This window comes from Rhipicephalus microplus, chromosome 2 (genome assembly GCF_043290135.1).
Source record: "Rhipicephalus microplus isolate Deutch F79 chromosome 2, USDA_Rmic, whole genome shotgun sequence".
Lineage (NCBI taxonomy): Eukaryota > Metazoa > Arthropoda > Arachnida > Ixodida > Ixodidae > Rhipicephalus > Rhipicephalus microplus.
In genome coordinates this window covers 280,887,304-280,907,969 of record NC_134701.1, presented here as the reverse complement: position 1 = coordinate 280,907,969, position 20,666 = coordinate 280,887,304, and the positions used below count along the sequence as shown (strand labels likewise).

At 40.9% G+C, this 20,666-nt stretch overlaps 2 protein-coding genes across 4 annotated transcripts in view; one reads left to right on the top strand and one right to left on the bottom strand.

Annotated features, from left to right (window-relative positions):
* Positions 1-20,228, top strand: part of LOC119179768 (fatty acyl-CoA reductase 1-like) — a 109,386-nt gene extending 89,158 nt beyond the window's left edge. For both annotated transcript variants that reach the window (XM_075882121.1, XM_075882122.1), the window contains exons 2-13: positions 208-365; positions 1,587-1,703; positions 4,273-4,448; positions 5,047-5,119; positions 5,280-5,386; positions 6,297-6,474; positions 6,674-6,718; positions 6,802-6,920; positions 8,152-8,391; positions 9,079-9,208; positions 17,595-17,722; positions 19,769-20,228. In XM_075882121.1, the coding sequence (XP_075738236.1) occupies positions 228-365; positions 1,587-1,703; positions 4,273-4,448; positions 5,047-5,119; positions 5,280-5,386; positions 6,297-6,474; positions 6,674-6,718; positions 6,802-6,920; positions 8,152-8,391; positions 9,079-9,208; positions 17,595-17,722; positions 19,769-19,925 (1,608 nt within the window). In that variant the 5' untranslated portion in view covers positions 208-227 and the 3' untranslated portion in view covers positions 19,926-20,228. The remainder of the gene's footprint in view (positions 1-207; positions 366-1,586; positions 1,704-4,272; positions 4,449-5,046; positions 5,120-5,279; positions 5,387-6,296; positions 6,475-6,673; positions 6,719-6,801; positions 6,921-8,151; positions 8,392-9,078; positions 9,209-17,594; positions 17,723-19,768) is intronic.
* On the bottom strand, positions 9,898-12,423 carry LOC119163626 (uncharacterized). 2 transcript variants are annotated; one of them, XM_075882123.1, is made up of 6 exons: positions 12,285-12,423; positions 12,168-12,219; positions 11,963-12,079; positions 10,680-10,866; positions 10,358-10,568; positions 9,898-10,055 (listed from the first exon to the last, which is right to left on the bottom strand). In XM_075882123.1, the coding sequence occupies exons 3-6, from the start codon at positions 11,989-11,991 to the stop codon at positions 10,033-10,035; spliced, it is 450 nt and encodes a 149-aa protein (XP_075738238.1). In that variant the 5' UTR covers positions 11,992-12,079; positions 12,168-12,219; positions 12,285-12,423; the 3' UTR covers positions 9,898-10,032. The 2 variants fall into 2 exon arrangements, with proteins under 2 accessions (XP_075738238.1, XP_075738239.1); XM_075882124.1 differs by having other exon boundaries at positions 12,295-12,420.
* Positions 20,229-20,666: the final 438 nt, after the last annotated feature.

The window sequence follows — 20,666 nt, the reverse complement described above, 5'->3', positions numbered from 1 at the left end:
AATAGTTCCCTAAGCGGTGCCTTGCTTAAATTTCCACAAAGCATTGGCGAGGCACAACTCAAAACCGAAGTTTGTGCCTTCCTGTATGCTTTACACCATACCTGCATTTGCTATTCTATTCCTTCTTTCCAGCTCACAGTGTCTGATTTCATTTCACTCGAAACACAGCATGCTCAAAAGGAATGGTCGGTTTCTTGTTCACTGCAGCCACCTGTGGAGAAACCACAATGGCAGCAGCAGGATGCCAAGCACAGCAAACTCCGCCATCAGCTGTGGCGATCGAAGATGTCAAGGGCTCCATGATCGCACAGTTCTACCAGGACCAGGTGGTCTTCCTCACAGGAGGAACAGGGTTCATTGGAAAGGTGAGCCACATCTCTCAGTTTTATAGATTGACATTTTACTTATTTTTAATAAGTCTAGAATTACTGACACCTGTCGTCTATTCTTATGATATCATGATATACATTACATTCATTTGGCCACTCTAGAGAGTAATTAAATTGCTCCTTGTGAGACATCTGTGAGAATGTGTGACATTTTTTAATTGTTGAAACTTTCCAGTAATCAATCAGATTTTTGGTTTGATTCACAGTTTAAACAATTAAAATGTGCCAAATAATGTCCTCTTAATTATTTCATTACCAGACCTATTCAAATTGATCACCAGTGATCGAAGCTTTGGGATTATTGATTTTGGCATGTTAAATTTGTTTCTCCTGCACCCAGCACTTTCCAGTAGTTAGCCTAGCTGCTCAACTTTCAGAATCAATTTGAATTGTTTCGCCAACATGGTGATATTTGACAGACCTTTGCACGAACCAATGTGTGTGTATTGTTGGGAAAGTGCACTAGGCTGGCAAACTTTACAGAAGTGTGTGCTCCTTGTGATATGGTACAGTAACATCAAAGTTATGTAGCATAGTTAAAGGGAGTTTGCCTTGACTGAGAGTTATCGAGTAGCACACACAAATACCTAAACAGCTCATATTGCTTGCAGGCAATGTCGAAGCCACTCTGACCATGTGACTCGATCGGCTTAATATTCGGAACACATAATGCTGTTCAGTTAGAAGCAAGTTCTGAGCTAGACTGTCTCTTTTGCACTTTCCATTTAAGACTTTAGCATGCTGCTTTGTGAGGCTCATAGCAAAGAAGGTGCTCTGATAATTTCTCATTGCATCACCAGAAAATATTTATACACAGCAGTTGTTATGTACTGTGAAGTCACTGCTGCAAGCACCAGTGAGATCTGCTTAAAACACATTTCTCTAAGTTCATCGAGGCTAGAGTCACCGAAATGCTTCCATGTGGTCTGTCAAGTCCGATTCAACCCTGTTTGCACCTATCTTCTACTTTAGCTTGATATAGTTAAGCTCCACTGAACTGGTTCATGGAAAAACATGATCAAAACAAGAGATCTTAAAAAGAACTTCTTTCTGGGAACATTTCTTCTTTTTTGCTGATTTAGATACACAAAAATGGAACTCAAGTACTACTCTTGTTCTCATGGTATACAATCTACACATTTTGAGCCTCTGGTTTTAATTCAATGACTCGATGGTTTCACTGCAACCACGTTTCAGGTTCTGCTGGAAAAACTGCTTCGGTCATGTCCTGGTGTGAAGCAGGTCTACCTACTGGTGCGAGGCAAGAGTGGGGAAGGACCCGAAGCCAGGCTTGAAACAATGCTCAAATCTAAGGTAATTTTCATACCCTGCATAATGGCCGTTTCACATGGTGCAATCAATGAAAATGAAAAGACTGCTGAAAATGATTCCCTAAGTATTGCATGTAACATCTTAGTAGTGTGCTTTTATGTCACTATGAGTACTGTGGCAACTGCTGAGCCTTCTCAGAATATTTCTTTTAAATTTCTGACACTTTTTCACAGCGAAAGTTGTTATGAGATCACAAAAAGGATCACGTGCGGCGCTGTAGTTGTCCGTTTCCACCAGTGTCCTCAACTACTATAGCACGAAATAACAAAAAAAAGTTTAGTAAATAAAAAGTTGGCCCCGTATCTGCATATAATCTGCAAATGTTGTCGAAAGATGATAGTCTTGCGTGTGGAGAGAGTGAACAAAACATTTATTTGATGTTCTGCTGAAGAAAATCGGTAAATGGTATTCTGGAGGCGCTGCGTTAGAGTGCCTTGAGCGTGCAGCAGAGGCGAACGAGCCCATCAAGTCACGTCACACGTGAGACATGACCGCCATCTGGAAGTTTTTTTCAAAAACAAAGCGCGTGGCTCTGAGACGGGTGTGCGCGCCCGCCTCAGAGGTGATAAGTTGTAGAACGCAAGGCGAGGGGTAGGTGCCACCACCGTCTCGTTTTAGCAAAGCGTTGGAAACACTCGCCTTTCCGTGCAAGCGTTGGATGGTCAGTGCAGCGTGATAAGCGCTACGGTCCTTAAAATTACTTATGTATACCTTTTTTAGTAAAAGACGCACTTGCAGAATATATACGTGTTGTTATGGTGCCCCAGACATGCGCAATAATTGCTTTTTAATCAACAAAGTGTGAATGGTGAATCTTGAGCAACATAAGTGGGCGCTGCAGATGGGGTCAACCGTTTCAAATACCTGATGCTGTTAAGAGTGGACAAACAGACAAATGTACAGACAGGCAGACAGACGAACAGACCAAAATTTTTGCTTCGAAGGTCCCCAAGAAAGACTATCGTATTTAAAAACACCAAGGACCCAATAGAATTTGAACCCAAGTCCCCTGTGTGCCAGCTTGGTATTCTAATACTGAGCCATGCCAGTGTTTGGGACTCCTTTACAAACTGGCCTTAAGCAGGCTTGGTGTCGGGGAAAGCAGTCGCATCAATATGAGTAATAAGGTGTTTTGGAACAGCAAAGGGACAACCAGGTATCACACAATGCGAATTGCTTAACGAGTGGGTTGTCGAATGCTCCAACCACTTAAAGCTTGATCTTGTTCACCTTTTAACTGTGGCGCATACCCACTGTTGGGGATTCTGTTCTGGATTACAAAAGCTTCTGCCATAATTCTTCATCCTCGCCAGCCACAGCATAAAAAAATTGCACAAAGTTCATTGCAAGTGTGCAGCGGGTACCACGCTTCTCCAAAGAAGGACGAAGGGTGGCATAGTGAATGCCTGCCCACTACACAATTATTGGTGAGGCAGTGGGTACCCTGCAGCTGTGCTTGCAGCAGCTACCCAAAGAGCGTTAAAAAAGGCTCCGAATGGCCGCTTTTCCAGTTTTTGCTGTGGCAGTGCTGCGTGTTACGCATAGGCCTGGTGGTTTTTCTTTTAAGACGAGCCGTTTGCACATCTTGTTTTTGTGAGGTTCAGCTTTTAGTCAATGCCGACTTACACAGTGATTTCAGTTCATAAAACTCATAAAAAAAATGGGGAGGGGCAATCAATAGGCTATCGCCATCTTTGCTTGGCACTAGATGATGTTGTAAATAACAATAGGAACCACTTATTAATTTGATTTTACCAAATTAAGCCACCCTGTAAAAATATGCTAGTTACTGATCACATACTCAGAACAAACTAGTGGGAATTTCATACAGATCCTCAGGATAGCTGAACTTGTTCTGATCAACCCATAGACAAGCTGTGTCAGTTTCTGTGGCCATTTCATCTAGCTTCATGGTAGTGCGAATAAGCCTTGCATTTGCACCAACTAAGCCCCCATAGCAGTTTTACTTGTGTCAAGTGCTTCAGCTTCTTCTGACAAAGCTGCCTGCTTGTTTGGTTGCATTCATTTATCCATTATACTGAGTCTAACCACTGGAAATAAAATCACAACAATTTCATGCCTACGGTAAATGAAATGAAACCATATATTGCATATAATCTCTTGCTTGCACTTCCTGTGAGCTGCACCTCTCAAGTCAAGTGCCTGGTTACTGTGCTGCTGCATTGGTGTTTCACCACCACATGCCGTGTTTATGCTGTAAATTGGTTCATTGTGATACCACTGAATAAAATATAATATGTGTTCACCTATTATGGTCTTTGGCAGAAAAGTTTGTTATCATTAAATCCACCGTGTGTGGTTGAGTGCAGTTTCATGTGCTTTATGTTGTTTGTCAGCTTGCCTCCAGGGTCGCTCGGGTTGATGCCAGTGCATATTTCATAGCCACCAGAACGTTGTGAAGCATCGTTTTGCTTGGAACTTCCATAAGACAATAGATGGTATGCTGATTGTACAAGAGCAGAACATCATGGTATCTATTTTATCAGATGACACACAACTCACTGTAGCTGTTCTTTTTTTTTTTTAACAGGTGTTTGAGCGACTTAAGCAAGAACAACCAGGTGCCCTTGAAAAAGTACGGGCAGTAGCAGGAGACCTGACTCAGCCGAACTTGGGGCTCAGCACAACTGACCAGGCTACCTTAGTTGCGAACGTCTCAGTTGTCTTCCACTCAGCTGCCACAGTCAAATTTGACGAGCCTCTCAAGTGAGCACTTTTGAAAGCTATAGGAATACTATTAACAGGCTATCCATGCATAAAAAGTTACAGAGCATTTGTGAGGTCTTAAAGTACAGAATGTAAATAGTAAGGTAGCTCAATATCATTTGTAGTTCTCTATGCACTGAAGGCATGAGAAACTTGTCGAGCGACTTTTTTGTGGAAGCTTACATTGCTTATTAGCAAAGAGAGGCCACTGAGGCTTTTAGGCGGCCTTTTATTTGCTATTGGCAAAATACAGTTGGTAAAGGAACCCTATAAATTGTACAAGCATAGAAAATTGGGCAAATTGGGTTTGGTTCGTGACGACGTATATCGTTGTGTGCAAACATGGCAAGAAAGGGACAGAGTGGAAGAAGAGCGCTGACTACTAACTGATATTTATTTTGCAAAAAAGAAAAAATGGATGTGTAGAAAATTATTCTAAATGAATGACTGTCTTTTGATGACTGGATCATGCTGTGTAACTTACCATTACTTGAAGTGGTAAAGCTTATGCATATTCAAGCATAAGCTCCACCGGTGTGATGCATGAAAATTGGAGTGGCTCAGAGTCTGATGCGTGACTTGTTCATTTCTCTTTCAGACGGGCGGTTCAGCTCAATGTTCTGGGTACACGGCGTGTAGTGGACCTTTGTAAACAAATGCCAAACCTTTGTGTGAGTCACTACACAATTTATCAAAGATTGACTGTTCAGCTTTGAATTGTGTAAATTTTTTATTACTAGATGCATAATGTATGCTGTATTGTGCTTGCTGTTTGGCATCACAATCTACAAAATTCTACTTGCTGTTATATCACTGTGTGCTTTCTTTCAGGCTCTTGTACATGTATCGACAGCATATTGCAACTGTGATAAACCAGAAGTAGATGAGGTGATATACCCCCCACCTGTAGATCCCCAAAAAATTATAGAAGCTGCTCAGTAAGTATTTCTGCAAGGGATGTTTTCTCTATCACATTTTCTCAACTAAATCATTGTGTTTACGTAGTGATATCGCTTGATATAGCACAATTTGAATTTTTAGATGAGAGAACCACGGGTGCTCAAATATGAGCATTGTTTAAAAATGCAAGTGACAAGATGTGTGCTGAAAAAGCTAGGAGGCTGTTTTTTTCCTTTTGGCCAAAAACCAAAAAGCCATATATCCCCTGAAGAATGAGTCTTCTTAATGCAAAGTTGCCCGGCACATATGATGGTCATGCTGTGCAGCCGAATTCTTCAAGGGAAAGGTGCACGGAATACTGTATGAAATGCTGCCATAGTCTGCTTGTGTGGCCATGTCGTAGTCAAAGCTTTCACTTTTAGTATTACTACTATTACCGCTGACATTACTATCACTATCATCATCACCATACCTCAAGTCCACGGCAAGGCTTGGGCCTTTTCCAAGCATAGCAATCTGATGGGTAGCCATATTTTTTTTTAAAGGGGGGATGGGAGAGGGTAGGTTGACCATACTTTGTGTATGTTTGTGCATGTGTGCACAAGCATACATACGTGTTATGTGTGTATGTATGCCTGTATACACTACATGCAAAATTGAAAAATTTCGAGGAAGCAGATTGAATCTCTAACCTTCCCCCCTTGGCTACACCAGTGATAGGAAAACCGAGGGCCACCCTGTGGTTAATAATTGCCTAACATTATCATTATGTTTCACTTGGTGCTTCCAACAACTCTTTTCCCCAAATGTGTCAGTTGCGCATCTGTAGCACTGTTGAATCTGTACTTCTAAAAGTATAGCAAACACGCGAAGATTTTTTTGCTCATAGTATCGCCGCGTGACGAGTCGGTGGTAACCAACAGCAGAGCGTACTGAATTCCTCTGCAGGTGGATGGATGATAAGATGATGGACACTATGAGTGGATTCCTACTCGGGCAGCGGCCAAACACCTACACCCTTACCAAGGCGCTAGCTGAGTCACTGGTGCTTGACGAGAGAGAAAAGCTACCAGTCGCCATAGTCCGGCCTTCCATTGTCACTGCCTCATGGCGGGAGCCCTTCCCAGTAAGAGGCACCTAGCATTACTCGCAGTCATTAGAAACCGTGTGGTAGCCTTCAACTGTCTTCTTCTCATAGGAATGGAACCTATGGATTGAATCGTAGCATACTGTTGTTCCTAATTCAGCTGAAACACCAACACTTATGGCTCAAAAGCCTCTGTAAACAATTGACATGAGTTAATTTTTGCTCTCTTTCTTTCCAGGGTTGGGTAGACAACTACAACGGCTTCACTGGTATCATAGTCTCGGTATGTATTGACTGTTCAAACAAGAGTACATCAGCTTGTGCTGCTTATGAATATTGATATCAGTTTAACTCGTTTATTTTCAGTGTGGGCTCGGCTTGTTGCAGTCGGTAATTGTCGAAAAAGATCGTATAGCTGATGTCATTCCTGTGGATGTTGTGGCTAACATGCTCATCTCTGTCGCCTGGCACACTGCCACAACAAGGTACGGATGGAAACTGCATTCTTACACTCTCACGCAGCACGTCCGTTCATTTTTTGTGGCCTGAAGGCTTTTGTTTTGTGAACTGTGTACAGCGCTGCAATATAGATGGGGGGGGGAGCAGGGGGGGCTTAGTGCACCAGTGGGTTGTTATGTGTAAATCAATGCATGCAACTGCTAAATGTGAAAATCAGCCGTCTGGGGAAAAAAAGAACAGCTGGATGAAGCTGATAATCATAAGTCGTTATCATAAGTGCAACCCACTCTGAAAATATTTGTAATGCCTCATGTAACAAGTGACATATTTTTATGTCCTGGCCAGTGGCGGATCCAGAAAAAGTGCGGTAGGGGCGGTAATTTTTTATAGTTCTTTGAATCAACTGCATTTATGAATAGATGCTTAATGTATTACATTGTTGCTATACGTTTTCATACCCAGATCATGGCTCACCGATAAGTTGCATAAGTTACCTGCGTGAATAATGCAAAGCTTACGCACCTGTGAAGTCATTCTTGTTCACCAGAAAATTGCAACATCCAGCTTGTAATTTGAATAAACAATCAATAACTTTTTCCAAGGAGATTGTTTCTGCACCACAAAAAATAGGTGAATTTTCATAAACATACACTGGAATTAATTACCGCATTCCGCACGTGATGCTTGTTAAACTGAACAAGCGTAAAGAGAGAATAAAAAGCAGAGTGCAAGTTAGTAGCACTGGTTGTATTTTTGAGCATTTATGCGATGCCAAAACAGCCGTTTTTACTATCACAGGATGCTTAGCAAGAGAGGAAAAAAAAAAATGAAAAGCATGTAGTGAAGCCACCTAAATGCGTAAGCTCACCACATGTCAAGAATTTCGATGACGTCCACTTGGGCGTGGTAAATTTTCTATCAAAGATGAGTGTATTTTGAAGCAACCAAACTGTGTGCTTGACAAGTTTCCAGGAAATTACTGCACAAGTACAGAATGAATTAGAGAAAATATTTCAATATCTATAACATCACATCGACCTACCAATGCTGGGGTATAGGTGGGACATTTAGGTAAATGAAGGATGAATTTTATTTTACCTTCCTGTTGTCAATCTCCCGCCATAATATTAAGTAGGATAGAGTTTCGAAAGGACAGTTTATTAGTCTAAGTGAACTTACTATTTTTCATTGCTATGTATAATGTTGGGTTGAATGGGTATGTGAGCATGCCAAGCATTGCATGATTTCTTTTTGCAGGCCAGAACATGTTAGGGTCTACCACTGTACAAGTGGTACCTTACAGCGACAGACTTGGGGCGAGGTGACTGCGACGACGCAGAAGCTAATTGTTCGGCACCCACTGCCCCACGTCATGCGCTTCCCGAAGGTTGCTCTGACCAACAGTGCAGCGTGGCACAGTCTCAACTTGTACTGCCTCCATTACCTGCCTGCATGCATAGGAGACCTTGCTTTGCAGTTGATAGGACGCAAACCCAGGTCAGTAACTATTAATTGGGTTTACTGAAGTTCATAAACAGGCTCAACACGGCTAAACCTCACTAATAAAGATATTTATAGAAGAGAAAGCTGAAGCAGGAGGTAGGCTTTATGAGCACAAAGATAGGAATTGGAACTACCGAAAATTTTGTTATCCTATTAATACCAATGAACGAGTTCTGGCATATTGATTAGAAAAACAAATATGCCAAACCTGGACTGTATGTACAAAAGGTGTAATGGATGAGCACCACTACCTTGTGCTTCTGTACATGATTTCTCAGGCTTGCATGTCGTGAAGTCAAGTTAGCAAGTCCTGAAATGCTGAATGCAGCCTTAAAGCTATTTTCATGAATATGAGTCTGCTGTGGCACTGGTAATTTAGCTATTAGAGATAGAGATAGTGGCACTTAAAATGCATACGCAGAATAGTCTACAGACAATCAATAAAGTAACTGGGCTATTGCTGCTTTTTTTCAGCCACCCTGCAGGTTTTGAAATAAGCAGTGTCATATCTCTCTCGCTCCATTTAGTTCTACCTATACATACTATATGTATTGTTGTGTTAAGCTTATGTTTGTCCTTTTTACATCTTCCTTATCATGTATGCCCTAATGACCCCTCAATGCTTTCTAAAACAAATAGTATAAAATGTTTTTTCTCCAATTACCTCCTGCCACATTACAGATTCATATCCCTCTATCACAAGGTTCGTAAGGGCATCGATGTTGTGCAGTATTTTACGACTAACGGCTGGCTGTTCCGATCAAACAATGTGGTGGCGCTCGTGGATGAGCTCTCCTCGACAGATAAGCAAGTACGCCTCGCTTTCATCTTTCAGCTTGCTAACTGTGCGAACAAGATGCTCTTGCAGTGCCCGTATCTTCAACATGTTCTCAAACAACACATCGAGGAACAGTTGCCAGACAGGGCTTCAAATAGAGGACCATCTAATTTGCAGAAGTGCCATTTAGTCTAGAATCATTTCATTTTATTAAACATGTATGTGTTCAGGAGTAGTTATTAGTTTTGTATTAGTGTAAATGAGTTATGAGGCTCAATTTTGTACTTTGTAAAGGAGTCTATACCATCTTTTAACATATGAAGGTGCCATCGTGCATCTAGTGTCCTATGCCTGTATGTAGTATTTATTAAAGCCAAAAACGAGTTTCTTTTTCACATACACCATTTGCATAGATTTTTCAAAATAACCCTAGCAAAAATTCTGATAGAAAAACTGATAGGCTATCAGGTTATTGACAGTTGTATCAGTCTGTAAGTGTATCAGTCTATGAGTGTATCAGTCTATCAGTGTATCAGTCTATCAGTGCACCAGTATATCAGTGTACCAGTCTATCAGTGTACCAGTCAGTGTACCAGTACTCGTGTGCCAGCCTATAAGTGTAGCATTCTACTCTGATAGGCCCACAAGCGAATCGGTGCTTAGCCAACTGGCAGGTGCACCACTACATCAGAGCAAGCAGGACACAAATATGAACACAGAAATCAAACAAAATATTTTATTTGATGTGCCATTCCTTGGTTAATCTTTTGATTTCATAAAGTCATTAATTTTGTTTGCCAAAGCTTTATTGAGGAGTTTCTTCATTTGCTCAACCTCTCCAATCAGAACGGTGTGCTTCAAAAAAAAAGGTTGAAGAAATCTGCATGATCAAAAACAAAGCAAGTTACAGGCACTTATTAAGCGACAATTATGTGCACTCTAAATAGAGGAGTCAATATGACAAGAAAATAAGTAGTTCTATCAGTCTGCCTCTCTAATATTGTTTAAAGTTAGTTTGTGGATTCTTGCATAAAAGTACGCAGCTCCAGTAGGCAAAAGCTACACTTGAAGCTTTAGTAAGTAATTATAACACAAGTTGGCAGTGAAACCTCGGCTGATTACGTGCAAAAATGGAGCCACTAACTTCCATGAATTTTGGTCAGATTGCAAAATTTCAGCTACCTGAAAACACAGCATATGTTTCTTTCTCCTTGGGAGATTTCGCCTCCCCTTTAGACCGATTGGAGGCTGCGCCAGTAACACTTCTACCGACTTGGCCTGCTGTATAAAAAATGGTAACGGCCGCCTCACGAACAAAACCGGTCTGTCTTTTCAAGCCCATGGGGTGATTGTACAACCTCTTGGGAACGGCAATTCCTTTGCTCCGATGCACCTATAAAACAAGTCAAAGATGATGTGCACACATTAGTTTGTCAATGCACATTTTCTCATTAAAGCAAAGCAATATATCTTCAAGACAAAGCATACTAGAGTTTTACAGTACCTCTCTGTCAGTGGGCACATAATTGATAAGCAGTGCAGCCTCCCTCACACTTGACTGGGCTACTTCAGGGCTGTCCGTGGTCGCTGTGGCGGTTCCAGCGTGGCAGCACATAGTGGTGGCAAAGGTGCAAGTCATTTCTGTTTTTGAGGCTTGCGGCTGCAACATCCGCAAAGGACAAGGTTCTTTGCTGCAATGAAAAAGTAGAGTGTTAAGAAATAAAGTATATTGCACCCTTAATTGTGATGGTACCATCCTAGGTGTGCATGGTCAAATAATATATATGATAAACATAGCATGCAGTTGAGATATGCAATTAAAAAGTAATGATATGTTGCATGTCACTTCTCAAAACCATGGTGTGATTATAGGGGATGCCGTAGTGGAGGGCTCAAGAAATTTTGACCAAGTGGTGTTCTTTTTAATATCCATCACACTGTGAAAGTTGTAAAAGCACATTTTCAAGTGATTAGAAAAACATGCATGCATGTATGCCACCCATGAGCTTACATCGCATTCTGCTTTTCAGCAAAATTGCACGCTATAAGAATAGGGCAACTTGCTGCTGCATACAACCCTAGCAGCATTGCGTTACAACAGCTTATGAAGAAATGATAAACCTGTTTGGAAATTTTTGCTGTAAAGGGCATTTTACAGTAGGCTTATTCTTTCTAATACTTTTGTATTTTGAGCCCTGAGCATATATATTCACTTCTTTCAGAAGCTCTTTCTCTGTTCTTTTTTTCAGTATCAGCAAACAGCAGGCCTCCCTGCTGCTTCTTAAAACAGTTGCTGACGTGCTTTGTCTTCTGCTTAACAGCAGCTTGACGTCATGTTTCTTACAACTGCAGACAACCCAACACACAAATTTCACTGCTAGTTCGCAAGCACAAACAGGGCGTATATCCACACAAGCAAAAATAATTTTAAACCAGTCAATTGTACAAAAAAATGTGACTAGGCTGCGCTCATACCACGATAGAATAAAATAAAATAGCCCTTCAGCATACTGCAACTTTACTAACACCTTCAATACTACGTTCCGGCGCCCGCGCAGTAGTGGAGCAGCGATGCTCTGATATATTCGCTAAGAGGGCGGGGAGTATATCAGAGTATTGGTGCTTCATGTGTGACACGGCACCACGTGCAGAGCAAAATTGGCTGTCGATTGTAATTGCGCCGCAGTAGCACATCAGCCGCAATGTCAACGATAGCCAAACTTGGTTGTCGGTAATAATTACGCTGCAAGTAGCATATCAGCTGCAGTGTGACCAATCGCAACTTACTTTTTTAACCGACTCATTGTCCACTTCATTTGAACTGCAGCTATCGGAGGAGTCGCAATCGGGTCTGCGGAATGGATGGTCGTTTTTCTGTTGCATTCCTTGCGTCATCCTCGGTGCCTAAGAAAATATGACCAGTAAATAACTTCAGAACGACTGCTTCTTCCTCTTTGTTTTCGTATTGGGAATACAAGAGGCTCGTACTTACCGTAAAGCTTAATCACTTGAGCGTGATAGTGGCCGCAGTGTGTGTTATCCTTCTAGAACACCCGGTACCACTTGTGAGGATCAAAATTGCCTGTATACTTCGGATTGATGTACTTACATGCACTTACCGGGACTATTAATTTTTTATTATCATCGCCAAACCAAACATCTTGGAGAATAGCGAGTGTACAGGCGCGATACTGCGCAATTAAGAGACGCAACAATGTTCACATGCACTACACACGCACCAAGGCCGCCACGAACTTGGTATTGATGACGATGGCAGTGCCATTTCTGGATCTCCCAAGTAGTTTCTGCAACCACGAGTCCACGACTTCTTCCTCAACACAACGCAAATTAGTTTTTGAAAACAAAAATTATTAATTGCAAAACATTTACTTCATGTTTTTACAACCTTAGAGGGTAGTTTTTTTAGAGCTCACAGCAAAAAATGTATAAACAATAAATGCAAATACTGTATAATGGTGACGCTATGCATAGCCTCCAAGATGGCAAACGCGCAATGACAGGCGCGCAGCGGCAATTTCAGAGGTCATGCGCTGTGTCGCCATATTCGCGTTGGTTAGGCTAGGTGGCGTTAGCCGCTGCTCAACTTAAAGGGTACAGCCATATGAATTCGTTCATCCATTTATCTATCACATTAATATGGCTACAATCATCTAGCCATAATGGCAGTCAGCGACCACCATGGCGACGAACACTTTCCTCCGTGGCGACCACAGTACAATACACCTTCACCACGCGAGGGGTTCTGAAAAGTCACTACCTCGCGCCGTGATCTCGCGGCACATGTTATAGTTTTCGGCGAAATCCGCGCCGCGGGCTTAACATTCAAGGCACAGCGAGCAGGTTGTGAATGTGAAGCCTTGGTCCATGTAATCGATCTTTACCCGTTCACTTATTATCAGTCCCGCAGCCTCACTTTGCGTGGACACCATCAAGCGCGCTATTTGAAGTTTGTGTCAAGTTCGACGAGAGATGGATTCAACTCAACCCCAGCCTCGATCAAAAAGAAGAAAAAAAAAAAAACGCTATTTGGAGCCTGAATCGCAATATGTAGTACCTCGGACAAGGAGCGGTGGAGGCGCAGTCGGCCAACCAGCTACACTCAGCAAGAGCATTTCTCAGTCTTTAGCTGGTAATTGATGTTCTGGAGTAGCGGCCTTCGACACGTGAAGTCTGAGTGATGCGCATGGTGACAGCAATGAAAATCCTGATCCCGACGACACTTACGGCTTCGAGGAAAACTCGCTCAGCGATTCCGACCAGACTGCAGATGCGGCTCGCGACAATGTTGGCATGAGCGACACTTTTTAAATGCAACAATGGCATGTATTTTACACTGGTGCATGTCAATAAACTGCCAGGCTCTGTGTGTGTGCTCATGTGTGTGAGGCTTACATCAAAATTATTCAAGAACCCATCTCACATTGGTATTTGCTCAGAAACAGAGAAAAAAAGTTGTGCTTGAAGGATGTGGCCAGTGTGTTTGCACATGAAAGTTGGATGTGTTTGCTACGTTGCTGATGTACCAAACTTGTTTAAAACTTGTGACATGTATAACCAGTCTAATATGAGTTTAGCAAGGTAGGACAACTAAATGTAGGCTCGATCCTTTCTATTGTTGTTCTCTTCACAACTGAACTTTTTTGATGATAGGCAGTTACTTGTGTGTGTGTGCGCGTGTGTGTTTTGCAGTCAAATGCTTTAGCCTTAATTAGTACATGGTTTTTGATTTATCAATCTTGTGAGGATTACAGGCAAGTAATATAGCAGGTCTGTGCCACCGCTTGGGCTTTGTGTAAAGACACACCTGTGAATAACATATGCTGCTATCAACATATCAGCCAAATCTTGCAGCTGCAAGTGACTTTTTTCATATAGATGACTGCGCTCACTTCGAATTTTCGGATGCCTGTATGTGGTGTAAAACAACTGAAAGCATGTTATTGGCCTATAGCCAAAATAAATCAAGAGCAGCGTTTTAATCGAATGTGCTTCTTGCCACAGTGTGCTGCCACATGCTGGCACTGCTGTCCAAAATCTAACATTGCATAGTCACACTCGCACATGGGAATGGCAACACGAAAAAGCTACGGTGTTTCTTCAAGCATGCTCTAGCTCATAATGAGTGCTTACATATCGCACTTCTTTACTGCCATTCCTCCCTGTAGTTTTTGGCGCAGCTTGTTGGGACCGACGAGAAAAAAAAAAGAAAGCGGTTGAAGTGCGCAATAAAACCCTCAACTTGCTTTGAAATATTTCTGGCAGTGGATATGCGAGGCATTAAGTATTGATGATGAGGTCAATTAATGATTACTCAAAGAAGCATTTCATTGTTTATTCAAATTATCTCATCCAGTATGGATTATGACACTAATGTAGTGGCTCATCATTAAAGGCAAAGCACTATGTGGGAGAGACAGCTGGGGTTGGCTTGTGTTGTGAAAGGGAGAAACTGCAGCACCACCCCAGGCTTTCGAATCAACGCCGCTTGGAAAAATTATTGTATCAGTAAGCTCATTTCACAGTAGTGGACTGATTATTAAGTTATCTCCCTTGGAATGTTTACTGGCCCTATAAATTAAAATTTAGAAATTATGTTAATATTGCTCTGTGATGAGGAGTTTTGTTTGTATTGTTTCAAGTTATGTTTATACTGTCATCTGATAAGCTTTGGATACTAGTATCTTGAAATTTCTAGGGGTCATCTATCATTGTCAGCATTAACTGTGTTGCTATCTGGCACCTGCAATCCCATTTGTACACAGAATAAAGCGTTCATCTAGGCTGAAAGCTGCTTTGCATATTTAAAGCTCAGTTTGTCAATTATGCACCGCCATGAAACATTGTACATTTTATTCTACGCATCCAAAAACTGCCAGTTGCACTCTTTGAGTCATCATAATATTTCACACAATAGTCGTCAAGTGTTCAATAGAAAACACTGATACACTAATATACATGCAGAAATAACCAATGACATATATGTGGGCAGTGTGTTCAAAAAAAAGAAGTACCGTTAAAATGACAGTAATGCATCTTGAAGATCCGATAAATGAACAAAAGACTAAAAACCTAAAGACTAATATATGCTATAGAAATGACCAATCAAACTTATTCAAAAGCTGGTAGCACTGGTAAGACTGTGTATCATGAACAAAAGACTAAAAACCTAAAGACTAATATATGCTATAGAAATGACCAATCAAACTTATTCAAAAGCTGGTAGCACTGGTAAGACTGTGTATCAGTCTGATATGAGACTGGTAGCACTGGTAAGAAATTGTATCAGACTGATATGAATGTCTATAAGAACTGGTAAGACTTCGTATCAGTCTGGTACAAGACTGGTACAACTTATAGGAAACTGTATCAGACTGATACAGACCTCTATCAGAATTTTTGCTAGGGAACAAATGCATTTTTAGTCATTGTCGAAAAAACATCCTCCTAGGTAAAACAGTTCATAGTTTCCAAGGCCCTACAGAGTGCATCAATGTTTGAATGGTCATGAAACATATTCATGATGGTGTGTTTGTGGTACAGCGTCCTTTGAAAGACATGCTGCTGAAGAGGTGATATGAACTTTTACGAATGTTTTCATGCAATTGAATAAAGTGTTTCAATGCAGTATCATTAAAAAAAAGCTTAAAATATCAGATTATAACCACTCTAATACATTTCTTGTGAGACTGCGAAAAAGAAATGCAGTAGCCAGAAAATGTATAACACTAAAATATAAAAAAGTGCATATAAAAACAGGTGTGCATTGCACACAGCTCCACCAAACAAAAACTTATTCATCAGTTAGAGGTTTAAAGAAGTCCTTGGTGAAAGACTGGACTTTCCTTTGCACCTCTGCCAGAACAAAGCCACTCTCCAGAACCTGGATGGCCTTGTGGCTGTCTACACTGCCACACTCATTGGCACGCCTACCAAGAACACATCCAACACAGTGACAGTTCGCAACGTATCAGGCAGGAATGTTCTAGGAATAGTGTTTGAAAAAAAATAGGGGGGGGGGGGGGTAGCACATCAGATGCGCTATTAAAAGGTTGTAGGTTAAGTCTCTGCCTACGGCAACTTGATTTTAAATTAAGTTTCATTCTATTCCATTTAAGTCATAATTATGGTGCTACATTCAAAACGTACATATTATGTACCCTGTACCTTCTGTAGCTTGGTTAGTCCTTAGTTTCATCAGGTTGTGTCAAACAAAGAAGTGAACCCTTGATCAATCTCTCTGTGTTGTTCATGAGCATCTGTAGGTTCTCTGTTGGGACTAAACAACAGAAACGTTATTACGAGACAATAACTTGTAAGCGAGGAACAGTGTAAATAGGGGTTGTGCTCTATTGCTCTTGTTACTAAAAAAAAATATATTGCATATATGCACCCTCTATCCTCCGCTGAAACACCACCTGGTTGCTGAGAAGTGATGTATACTCAAACCTCGATGTAACAAAGCCGAACATAATGAAGTAGTGGTTATAGCGAAGTGATTAAAAAATAGTCTTGCAATATATAGTGTGACAAATAAACCTTTATAATGAATTTTTGGATATAACAAATTTATTTTTATGTAAGATGCAACTTTGTTATAATGATGTTTGAGTGTGCATACATAATATATTACAAAACTCGTTTCCTTCATTGGGCCGATGAGATTGAGAAGTTTTCAGGTATAACGTGGCAGGAGAAAGCACGAGACTGGGTTGATTGGCGGATCATGGGACAGGCCCTGAAGTGGGTGTAGTCAGGCTGATGATGACTGAAAAAAGAAATTTTTTTTTCCACTAAAAAGTATGTAAAGTGGACATATAAACAATAACATTGTTTACGAAAACTACTTTGCCAGCATAGCGCTATGAGCAATTGTGAGGGGAATACAAACGCACAACCTGGGCAGCAGAACTCGAAGCTGGCTTACGTTTTTACATTGTGAAATGCTGTTCTTTAGTTTGCACATCAGTTGAGGACAGACTTGCAGCATTTCACAAATCATTTCCCGTAACTTTGGGTATCAATATTAGTGAAAAGCATTCTGTGACAGAAGCAGCACAAGTCCAACACTTGATTCTTTGAATTAATTATAAGGTAGGAGAGCCACATATAATAAGACATAAGATTTATATTACAAAGCAATACCAGGCTTTTATTTTTCTAAGTAGAATTTCAAACAATTTTTTTTTTATTGTTAGGAGCAGGCAGAGCTTGCATTTTTCCTGTGAGCATGCAAGGGTACTTTCTCGTGAAAATAAAGCACAGATAAATTTTGGCTTGTTGCCTGGTTGTTTATGCGAGACCTTTTTGTTAAAGTGAGCAGATGCTTGCACACATCACACTCCTGCATGTGTGTAGTTTTGGTTTGTGAGGGTACAAAAGGACCTCCTTTCTTTTGCAGTTATTCAACTTTGATGTGCGAAACCTCGAATGGTACTTGTACTGGGAACAGTATATATTGGGCATTCGCAAGTACCTCTTCAAGGCTGAAGTTTCCAAGCTCCCAGAAGCGCGAAAACACATGAAGTGGTAAGTTAATGCAAATCACAAACCTCGTTATTAAAAGCTTCATACAAATAAGAAACTGTCTTAGATGCAAGATAAAAAAATCCCGAAGAAAAACAGCAGTAAATTTTACTTTACATTTCAAGCCCACATTTCTTTATAACACATAGAATTTTTAGCTAACATTATAGTGGTTTGCATATTTCGTAGCTTTAATTCTACAAACTGGTGGTTTAGATCTAAACAAGCAATATCAAGTAAGGCTTCAACAGAAGCTTGTCATCATGACATTGTTCTGTTTTCTGCTCGATATTTTTCACACAAACGAATAAATAAATTAAATGAACATCGTGTGGGCTCTGATTGATTGATTGATATGTGGGGTTTAACGTCCCAAAACCACCATATGATTATGAGAGACGCCGTAGTGGAGGGCTCCGGAAATTTTGACCACCTGGGGTTCTTTAACGTGCACCCAAATCTGAGCACACGGGCCTACAACATTTCCGCCTCCATCGGAAATGCAGCCGCCGCAGCCGGGATATGAACCCGTGACCTGCGGGTCAGCAGCCGAGTACCTTAGCCACTAGACCACCGCGGCGGGGCTCGTGTGGGCTCTGCTTTTTCATTTAATTAATTTCACCCATTGTGCAAAAAGTAGTGTATGGCAATTTTAAAAAAAGTCTGTAAACTTTTGTTAATGTCAAATAAATGCACATTAATTATTTAATAAGACAAAACAAGTTAATAAGTTAATTAGTGATTACCTTATAAATCCCATCCTCTATTGTAAACCATATGTGGCAGACACTGTCACGACCTAATTTCTGTTGCATTGTGTTTTAACAGTGACATGCGTACATTTTTAATATTTCTCAGTATAGTATATCTTTTTTATTCCTAGCCACCAAAGCAAGGTTTAAAATGAACCAGAAGACATCAGAGATTTCATGAATGCTTACATGTTTTTCTTGGCTGAAGTTTATCAAATAAAGAGCCATATTTATAGTACTATTAAAGTTTTGTCACTATTTGCCCTTTGCTATTACTATATCATGAAACTATCATAATTAATAAATTAAAGTGTAATTTACTATGTTACTGGGAAAAGTTCGTAGAAATATATTAACTGATAGCCTAACTGTGCAGTAACAAGCTAAATACAATGACTGGTAGTACTGTATAAACAATTACTAGCAGTACATACAAAGAACTGTTAATTATGAACCATAGTGTGTATCCGAGATGGTGGACACCATAGTGGCCTCCGAAACAGTGGGCGAGTCGACACGCCGCATTTCGCCATCACAGAGGCCATGCTTTTTACCAACAGTGTTTTACCAACAGAAAACGATGGAAACATACAGTAAAAGTAGCAGGTAGGCATTACAATGGAGCAAGTCTGGTGCCCCCTGTGTTGTTTAATTAAATGTAGAAGCACAAGTAACAGATTACACGATAAGTGCCTACTAAAGAAAAAGTTTGGCAAATGTTGTTCAGCTTTCCTACAAAAAAAACATGATATTCTCGTGCTTCTGTTCGATGCTATCACTTTGCAGTGATCTGTTGACACTGTTTGTGGGAATGTGGCACTCCATATGAAGCAGTAACTTGTACGAGGTACTACCCTCACAAAGCCGTGACAGTACGTGAACAGTAAGACAGCACATGACCTCTGAAGCTCACACAGTAATCCTGCTCTGGGTAGAAACCAGGGAAGCCTGTCAAAAAGGGCTAGAGCCGAAATATGTACACATGTACACTGAGTGGCTTACTTACATGCTTGCTCTTTACACTTTGCACAGCCACCTCATAAAAAAAATAAAAAAAGCTATTGCATACTAAAATGCACAGAGATATGCTGATATGTTCATGAGGATATGCTATTTTTTCATTACATAGCACACAGAACAATATATTACACCAAGAATTGAGACTATCTCGAAAAAAGGAGAGTGAAATTTCATCATTGCCCAAAACCTATGTTCCGTCATGAGGTTGTGTTTCACAAATATACTTTATGATAATGTTTCTCTCTCTCACTTTATTTCACCTTGTCTTTCATTATAGGCTTTATATCATGCACTTGTGTCTCAACCTGCTTGTGGTCACATTTGTGTGGCGACTGCTCATGACACGGTCGCAGACTGCGCGAAACCTCTGCTACTTCATGCTGACCTTTGCCATGAGGTTGTGCAAGATGCTGCCCTCCCTGCGTACCCTGTGATCTCGGCTGTCACAGATGATGCGGTGACAACTGTTCAGTGCAAGATGACGTGCACCAACAACGACCACGGCTGCTGAAAACTGCCCAGCTGCCCCAGTGGCCACAGAGACTGTTTCAAATGGCCACTTTTCCCACCATTCCTCTTGCTCCTGGCCATGCATACCCCTACGCATTTGTCACTCGAGGAACTAAATACCCTGGCAGCTTCAAGTGAACATGGCTATGTGAATCCTATATGGCAACTCAAAATGAATGAGGTGTTGCTGCTGTCACTTAGGTCACTATTGAAAACACTTTCCACTTCATGGGCACTTTGTATTTGCATACACTGTATGTGCTCAGATTAGCCGAGCACACATGCGCAGACATGGTCTTTACACAGTGTTTACAATACTACATAAAATATTTACTATCTCAGCAGTCTGTAACTAGCTGGACTTTCCATGCCAACGCTATTATTCACTGCAGTCCAAGCACAGCTTTACCATGCTGCAATATTGACAAAATGCTGCTTGTAGCTGGCTTTCTCGGCAAGTTGCACACTGTGAATTACATTGCAGTGGAACCGTATAGGGAAGTTGAGGCTCTCTACCTTATAGGCAGCCTCTCCAATTTTCCCCACGCTTATACAAACTATCATTAATCATGATAGGTGTAGAATTGCTATGTTAAAACTAAGGAGAACAGTTATTCTTTCGTTGACACCTTAAACATACCGAGGGCCAAAATTTGTAACAATTC